We start from the raw sequence: 9,636 nt of genomic DNA, 5'->3' as shown, positions 1-9,636 counted from the left end.
CCATATATCTAAGATAAAGTGAACTGGTTTTCCCACTCGATCACAATGACTGAATCTCACAGTCATTTCTGAAACACACAGTTATTGGTACTCACAGGTTCTGGACAAAACGTTGATATCCCAAAATACACTAGTATAGGAAAAAAAAAGAATCTGCTTCTATCCAGTTTGCAAGGATTCAAGAGCAATTCAAGAGAGATTCTGACATTAGATTTATGCAAATATATGGTAACAATTTGTCTCTTCAAACTTTGATGGTAATAAGAAACAAGTGACAACAATTGGCCTTGTATTATTATTTCTATCTACAATGATGGTAATATTTGAGGCGTGATAACCTAAGTGTCCTAATTCTGAACCCACATTTAGAACTGAGCAGCAATCACTGGCAGCAGGGTCCCCCACATGGAGACACACCTGACTCAATAAAGCTGCACCTGGGGGTCTCTGCAAGCTCCAAGGTGTGGAGAAGCAGCTCCCACCTCAGACACAGTTGGATCCATCTCTGCTCTTTCTCTGAGGAAGGTGAGGCTTAGTGTGTGGAAAGGACCAAATCTGCTCTATTCAAGATCTCTGCACCTGAACGAAACCAAAGAATGTGATCACCATGTGGTTTCAGCCTGGATTGAACAATTTCTTAGGAGAAAGGCAATGCTCTGCCAAATTCCTACTCAGAATTAAGAAATAATGCATGTAGTTCAGGAGAAATGTGGACAGTTGTTTACAGATTCTTTTGATTCTCTATGTCGTCTGAGAGAAGCAAGAAAAATCATGGTTTCTATATAAAAATGCATAAACAGTGTGTTTCCCCTGAGAACACACCTCCCATTTCTCCAACATCTGGGAACCCACAGACCAGGCACCCAGCTGCTGTTCTCTGACATCCATCACCCGGTTAATGCAAATCACGTGTTCCGGGAGCCCCTCCCAGACAGTGATTATACACAGTGGAGATTGTAAGTCGTGTCTGCTGCTGGGACACAGGAGAGATCCCTGATGGGTGGGTTTGGCCCAGGGAGGCATCAATGGCTTTACTAGACTTAGAGTGGACCATGGTGTAATTAGGAGGTTTGATCAGAGTTCCCTGATTTCTCATGTCTTTGTCATCAGATCTGCATCCACGTCCGACAGTTTCCACAGCCTCCCTGGCCTCCTGTGACATCTTCTCCCTCAATTAGTGATTCATTCCATAGGGGTATATGAGAAATTTTTTTCTAGTAGTAACCTTTTCCAATCCAGAGGCCTCAGTGGTAGGCAGATAACCATAAATACAGAGAGGCTCCCAGGAGAACACATTTGGTGCAAAAGAAGCCACAGGGCCTGACAGGAAAGCAGTCCTTGAACTCCACCTGCCCCTGCCCTGGGCTGTTCCTGTCTCCTGTGGGTGCAGAGTGCCCCCTGCAGCCAAGCCATCCCCCGTGTCCTGCAGGGCGGTCTGTCTCTGAGCCCACGTGGACTTCCCATCATGGTGTCTCCTGCACTGTATTACGCTGCCGTGTTCTGGGTTCTCAGGCTGTTCATTTGCTTGTACAGCATGTACTTGGTGTTGTCTCTGGAGATGGTGAGTCTGCCCCTAACATAGGCTGCATCGTATTGATGAGTTTCACAACACCATGTAACTGCAGCCCATTCCAGCCCCTTCCCTGAGGCCTGCAAACCCAGTGAATCCCATAGCTACTGAACGAGAATCAAGAGGATGCACAGGAGAGCCTCAGGGACCCCTCTAAGCTGTACCAAGTCTCCCCCAGACTCTGTGAGCTGCGCCTCACACTGGACACCTGCAAACACAGAGACATTCTGGTTAGAAACTGTCACATAGCCACTATTTCTTTCACAAGCATCCACTTGACCTCCCAAGATATGCTGGAACTCAAGGTCCAACGTCACCTTTGAGGGCCTTGGTCCACTGCGAGGTCATTACACCTGCTCTGCCTTCAGGAATCTGCGGCTGCCGGGAAGGGTCAGGAGACTGACTTCTTACTTACTGCTCACCGGTCTCGAGTCACAGAAATTTAAATGCAGAGTTTCACATGTTCAATTCTATGAAGGCAGCAGATAACCTGAGAGAATACAATAGTACACATACGAGGATTGATGAAAACAAAAATTAACAATTTAAATTTTTAAAATCACATAAATCACTGGCAGTTGGATTTAGTTTTCTTTGAAAAATTAAAGTCACATATTGTAAAACTGCTGTTTTTAAAGCATATGGGAATGTATTCTTAATTAGCCTATATACTGCCAACCACTGTGTGTTTGTATATTTGTGTGTGTGAGAGAGACATAGAGATAGAGAGATAGAGAGAGAGAGAGAGAGAGAGAGAGAGAAAGAGAGAGAATACAGACAGAAGAAGAAACACAAGGAGATAAATCTTACATAAAAGTATTATACTTTACAAGGCATTGAATAAGGTGAGAGATGTGGTCTTTAATGGTCACATAAGGCAGAAGCAACAAATTCTTACACTAGATGTGATTATACACGTATATAAATAACATACTCTAATTATACACGCACCTTAGCATAGGCATAGCGTAGAGTATCTAATGGTGAAATGTGAGGGTTACGGGCAACCCATTCTCCAACTTGGGCCGGGTTTTCATGGAGCCGGAGTGCCCTTTGTTGGTCCTGGGCCCCTCTCCAGGGAAGTTTGTGTCTGGGATCACACTGACGTCTTCTCTGTTCCTCTCACAAGAACACAAGTTTGTGGCAGTTGGTCACAGAACTCAGCTGCAAGAAAATTTGACACTTGGACATGGATCTGGAGATGGTGACTGAGCTCGTGAGGAGTGGGTTAGAATTTGTGCTCCCTCGTGACCTATGCCCCTGATCCACTCCCCTTGACTGAGGACTGGCGGATCCAGCTCCAGCAGGAAGCGCTGGCTGTGATGGAGAATCCAGAGACAGCACAGGTGAGGGAGGGGGTCAGTGAGGGCCTCACCAGGCCAATAAATGACCATGAAACACGGTGGTCGGTGTGCACGGGTTCTGGAAAACTAACTGAAATTCCTACATACACACATTTTGGTAGGAATGAAGAATTCACTTTTGTTCAATTTGTGAGATTTCTAGACAATTCAGCAGATTCTGAGAATAAATTCAGGCACATATGTGGTAAACTTGCAACCAAATTAAAAAGAAACTACTTTCAGTGGAACGGATATTGAATTTTCTTTTACTATAAAGAGGGTGATTTTCAGAATAGAAGTGAGGCATGATAGCCTAATGGCATCCTCTGTGTCTCCTGAGAGAAGCAAGTAAAATCGTGGTTTCTATATAAAAATCCATCAACAGTGCCTTGTCCCTGAGAATGCACCTCCCATTCCTCCAGCATTAGGGAGCCCATGGTCCGGGCACCAGCTGCTGCCCTCTGAGGTCCATCATCTGGTTGGTGCTAAACACACACGTCCTGGAAGCTCATCCCAGACAGTGAGTGGGCACAGCGGAGATGAAAAGGCACGGCAGCTGCCGCTCACGTGGCGGATCCCTGATGGGCACCTAGAGCTCAAGGAGGCCTGATGGCCCTGCTGGACTTAGTTTGGACCACATGGTACTTAGGGAGCTCCATCAGACTCCCCATTTCTCCCTCACTGCTTGTGAAACTTGAATCCTGGGCAGACAGTGTCCACAGCCTCACCCGGCTTCTTGTCCCCTTTTCTTTCTCCATCTGTGACACCTGCTTTAGGGGTGTTTGATAGCGGTTCCTCTTATAATAAACTTTACAAACTTAGAAACCTCAGTAGTAGGTATATAACTGTAAATATACGAGGCCCTCTGGGGAACTGTTAGATGAGAGGAAGCCAGAGACCCTGAAGGAGAGCAGCCCTTGACTTCCACCTGCACCTGCCCTGGGGCTGCACCTGCCCTGGGGCTGCACCTGCCCTGGGGCTGCACCTGCCCTGGGGCTGCCCCTGCCCTCTGTGTAACCTGAGCACCCCCTGGTGGTTCCATACGCCCCTGCAGGGAGGTTTGTGTCTGGACTCACACTGACCTCCCCTCACTGTGTCTCTCACACAGTAATACACGGCTGTGTCCTCAGCTCTCAGGCTGTTCATTTGCAGATAGAGGGAGTTCTTGGCATTGTCTCTGGAGATGGTGAATCGGCCCTTCACAGAGTCTACATAGTATTTCTCACTTCCATCATACTTTATGTCGGCCACCCACTCCAGCCTCTTCCCTGGAGCCTGTCGGATCCAGTTCATCCTGGTGCTACTGAAGGTGAATCCAGAGGCTGCACAGGAGAGTCTCAGGGACCCCCCAGGCTGTACCAAGCCTCCCCCAGACTCCACCAGCTGCACCTCACACTGGACACCTGCAAACAGAGACACCCTGGTCAGAAACTGCCACACATATTCCCAGTTTCTCTCACTCATATTCACGTACATTCAACTCATTCTCCATGAATCACCTTTGAAAATAGCAACAAGGAAAACCCAGCTCAGTCCAAACTCCATGGCGAGTCCTGTGTGTTCAGTGTTGATCACCGAATAGAAACACCTGGGAATTCTAGGGCTGGAGCTCCTAGAGCTGCAGGGTCAGGGCTGGGCTGCTTTTCATCAGCAGAGGGAGGGACCTATTTGCATGTCTCCAACTGTATAGCAAGCTCTGGGGTGGGGCGCCTGAGGAGAGGGCAGGGCCCAGAGCAGATGAGTGTTCTGCAGGAGTTTAGAGATATTGATACGATTTTGGAAAATGTAGTTTCTTATTATAAATTTGTTTTGTGATAAACTCTTTAAACCTACAATTGTATTTGTAACTTATTTTAAAATAGTTTTACTGAAGTACAATGGACCTGTGAAAACTGCATATATTTAAACTTATCAGCAATCATCTTATTTAATTTTTACATATGTGGAGAAATCAATGGTATGTAGTATCAATGTTATTTCCATGTTAAAGATGGAAAATTAGCAGCAGAAGCACAGATGGGTGGTACAATGTTCCCAGAGATCACATTTGGTCAGAGTGAGCCCAGATACCTGGGTCTGTGCTTCTCACCACTGGGCCTGGCTGCTCCCTGAATCAAGCCCAACACAGTGTGGGTCACCCCAGTGATATTTTCAGAACTTTCTTCCTGTAATGAAAGCATGGTGTGATGTGTATGCACTATTGTGTTTACCTAATGAATGTAAAGAGAACACATTTTATGCGGTTGTATTTTCATAAATGTCAGACATTCATCATGTTAGTGTCTATTTTTCCATGAATCTGTACTGAACAAATTATTCATTCATTGATTTGTAATACTCTTATTGAGACATCATTACTATACAGTAAATATTGCATGAAATGTTTGGTTTAACAAGTGCTCAAGCCGATCCTGGTGGCACACAACGGTAGTTTCAGCTACTTAGATGGCAGATGCAGCAGGATTGTTGGAGACCAGAAGTTGGAGGCTACATTGAACTATGATCCCACCACTGCACTCCAGCCTGGGTCACAGAGTAGGACCACATCTCTTCAGAAACAAACAAACAAAACAAAATGTAATTCCACGTGTGCTCATCTGTGCATCCACAAGAAACATTCAGATAATGAACAAATAAATGACACTTAAAAGTTTCCTTGTGTTCCTGTGCAATTCCTTCTTCCCAATTATTTTCTTCCCTCGCCATATTTTGAGTCAATCCTTCACATTAAATACTTTGGTTTTGAGTTTCAAGAATTTACTATACGGGAATTATATAGTATGTGTTTTATTTGTGTGGCTTCTCACTCATCATAACTACTTGTGATGCAACCAAGTTGAGCATCAACAATGTCTTGATTCTAGTGATGGATATTATTACAGTACATTAGCATGTCATTAGTGATATATATATATATATATATGTATATATATCTTCTTGAATCATTTCTAGTTTCTGAGTATTACACACAGAGGTGCTACTCAGCTTGGAGATGTAGGCATCCCATAAAAAATGTGTTATTATTCTTACAGCAACACTAAACTTACTGATCTGCAAATTAGCACATTTTTCTTAAATACATCAGATTTTTGATGTTATAGGACAAACAAGATATCTGAAATCTGAAGAGAGATAAGGACTTGCAGGGAAATAAACAGGAGCAGATGATAATCTTTCTGGGGCAGAGGCTGCCAAATGTCATTTAAGCTAGCACAAGATTAAAGTAGACATATTCTTTGGATGGTTTCAATTCTGTGTGATAGTGAAGTTATTGTTTAAATTCTCAGAGTGTATACAGTTGAGGAATTCCTCCTGCTCTTGAACTTTTTTCTTCAGTCCTGGGGACACATCACAAAATGCTCCAGCCTCTACCCCCCCTTGGGACGGTGCTGTCTGGGAAAGCAAAACAGCAACTACAGCTGAAATGCATCCAGACACACCTCCCCATCACCACTACCTTGCAAGAGAAATTATCTGCAGAGGTAAAGCCATCAAAACTGCTCTTCTACAGACACTGGAGAAACCAATCAGAACTGGGAGGGGACAGAGGAATGCACCAAATCCCTGTCCAGGCCCACCTCCCATCTTCCCTCAGGAGTGACAACCTTATTCAAAAGGAAAAGGCAGTAAAGAGGAAACTGAAGAAATCAGTGGGAAGACATAGGGGTTGCTGAATGAACATATGAATAAAAATGAAGAGGTCAGGTGTGATGGCTCATGCCTGTAATCCAAGCCACTCTGGGATGCCAAGGCAGGAGGATCACCTGAGGTAGGGAGTTAAAGACCAGTCTGACCAACATGGAGAAACCCCATCTCTACTAAAAATACAAAATTAGCCTGGCGTGGTGGCACATGCCTGTGATCCCAGCTACTCGGGAGGCTGAGGTAGGAGAATCGCTTGAACCTGTGAGGCAGAGATTGCAGTGAGCTGAGATCATGCCACTGCACTCCAGCAAGAAGAGAGAAACTCCATCTCAAAAAAAAAAAAAAAAAAAGAAAAAAAAGAAAAAAAAAAAGAACGAAAAAAAAGAAGAATGAAAAGAATCAGCTGAGTGTAGATAAAGAGCCCTGGAAACCTAGCTACTTGCTACTCAGGAGGCTGAGGTGGGAGGATTCTATGAGCCAGGAATTCAAAATCACAGTGAGCTATGATCACACCACTGCAGTCCAACCTGCACAGCAGAGTGAGACCCCGTCTCAAAAAAAAAAAAAAGAATTAAGTATTTTACACAATTGTAAAGCTACTGAAATAGAAGTTAAACTGCACATCCTCATGTATCCTCTGGCACTTCTGATATTTTGAAGAAGACAGGTGACCTAAGACCTTCAGAACAAGCTGATGATCTCAAATCATGAAAAGCTTCCACACAAGACATTGGACCAGAATCCTTCTCCATATCCTCGTTCTACACATTATTCTTTGCTTATAAACAGTCTTCTCATATTCTGCAGACCTGGCTGTTGTCCATCCATGTTGGAGTCTTGTCTCGTTTCTTACTCATCAGTTGTATAGTTGCTATTTAGAGTAAATCTTCAGACTCCGTGTTTAGGCCTGACTGCTGACCACTTAAGGCTCTTTCCTCCATCTTTTTTTTTTTTTTTTTTAAGCATACAAGGAAAATCTAGTTAGAAATCACAGGAGCTCCCTCATGTGATGCCAGTTTGACCTTGAAACCCCACAGAACCCTTCCTGCAAGTAGGATGGTTCCCCAGCCCCCCACCAAACCGTGATAAAAACCCTGAGCCAGTCTCCCTCCCTGCTCTATCAAGCCACTTTGGACCTTCATGAGAGACCTGCCCTGCTCTCAGCAGACTCCAAGGATGCCGGTAACTAACATTTCCATACTCACTTGGTGTGAGTGTGTAGCATTACCAGACTCAATATCCACAGAAAATTTTAGTCGAGATCTCTGCTTTTGCATGGTGTCAGCTACAACGGATGCTGGGAGCTTGGTGTCACGGCAACTTCCAAAGGACATGCCTGCTCCCGAGTTGACTCCAGGACACAGTTGGACGTGCCTCCTGGGGTTTGAGAAGCTCCCTTCATGTACTGAAATCCTGTCATTATGTTTTTGTATTCTAGTGTTTCCCTAAAATTATAGTGAGATCCAGGATTCATTCATGTGTATATTCAGGACTCTGATTTTTATATATTTTATTAATCTCTCTCTCTACCACTTTTTCTACCAAATTATACATTTTAAAAGTTGCAATATTTTAATGAGATGAAATTAGCAAATAAGAATCTTTACATAAAGTGTACAATTTTACAAGTAGACATAATCCTCACTTTTCCTAACAGAAAAAATAAATTATCCTAGAAATTTCCTTTTGCTCTCGTGTAGTTTCTCCTTTCTACACCTTCCTTTCTTGTACCATGTCCAGTCAACTACAGATCTTTTTATGTAACTTTAAGTTCATTTTTACTTTATAGAAATTATAGAAGTGGAATCATACATATGCGCTTGTATTTTTTTGCCTTATTTTTCTCATTCAGGTACTTGTTACTTTAAGCATGGTGTTGAGTGTATCTGGCAGTACCTGATTGTAACAGTGGGTATTATTCCAGTAAATGAATTTTCCACAATTTTTTTACCAGTTAAGCTGCTGACTAACACTTGGATCGCTTTTGGTCTCTGGGTATAATAAACAAAGATGCTACTTAGCTTATTGAAGTAACCAACTAAGAAACACATGGTTCTTATTTTTACATGACATGAATAGCAGGCAAAGCAGAAAAGCTGCACACTAATCAGTTTGCTTCAATACATCAGATAGTAAAAGTTGGGGAGCTCTCTGCATGTGTCAGTTCATGTGCTTTTGTGTGACACAGAGAGAAAGGAGGAGAGACCAAGAAAAAAGAGACCCCACATGTTTGGACCATAATGTATGAGGTACTCAAGTAAATACAGGGACTTGGTGCCTGATGGACAAGGTCCACATAAGATGGAGAGGACAACTTGATGCACCTCCATATGGGTATATATTAGTGTTTACATAAACACAATTTTCTAATCATAGAAACAGACACATTAGAAAAGATGTAGTGGAGGGGTCTGGTGGTGAAAAATGATGGTGAAAACAACCCACATCTACAGCCCCTTTTCTGCCCTGTTGCATCTGCCCCGATGCTGAGCGTTGATCCTGCTCATCCTGACCCCTGACAATCATCCTAAGCCCCCGTACTGCCCGAGTGCCCCCTGCTGGTCCTATGCACCCCTGCAGGGAGGTTTGTGTCTAGGCTCACAACGAAGTCCCCTCATTGCTTCTTTTCCTTAAAAATGCATACTTGTGTATTCAAGTAGACAAAAGCTCAGCTGTAAGAATTGGTTCTTGGATGTGGATATGGACTCTTGAGAAATGGGTTGTAATTTGTGCTCCCTTCACAACCCATGAACCTGATCCACTCCTGTCCATCTTCTAGGGGCAGATACAATTCTAGCAGGAAACACTGGTTATGATGTGGAATCCAGAGACAGTGCAGGTGAGGGAGAGGGTCTGTGAGGATGTCTCAAGCCAGAAGTGTGCTGAGAAACACAGTTGTTGATGTTAACGGGTTCTGGACAACACGGTGAAATTCCCAAATACACACATTTTTATGAGAATAAAGAGCTCACTTTTGTCCAATTTGTGAGTCTCCTAGAACAATTCAGTAGATTTTGAGGTTAGATTAAAAAATATTAGCACGTTTCTTTTCTCAAACTTGCAACCAAACAAAAAAGA

General features: G+C 43.5%; 1 gene segment (V, D, J or C); it reads right to left on the bottom strand.

Annotated features, from left to right (window-relative positions):
- Nucleotides 1-3,789: 3,789 nt before the first annotated feature.
- On the bottom strand, nt 3,790-4,521 carry LOC126958405 (immunoglobulin heavy variable 3-7-like). The segment is given in 2 exon segments: nt 3,790-4,316; nt 4,413-4,521. Coding segments are annotated over 2 exon segments (573 nt in total).
- Between the last annotated feature and the right edge of the window lie 5,115 nt (nt 4,522-9,636).

Source organism: Macaca thibetana, chromosome 7, assembly GCF_024542745.1.
Source record: "Macaca thibetana thibetana isolate TM-01 chromosome 7, ASM2454274v1, whole genome shotgun sequence".
Classification (NCBI taxonomy): domain Eukaryota; kingdom Metazoa; phylum Chordata; class Mammalia; order Primates; family Cercopithecidae; genus Macaca; species Macaca thibetana.
This window is presented reverse-complemented; position numbering and strand designations above follow the sequence as displayed.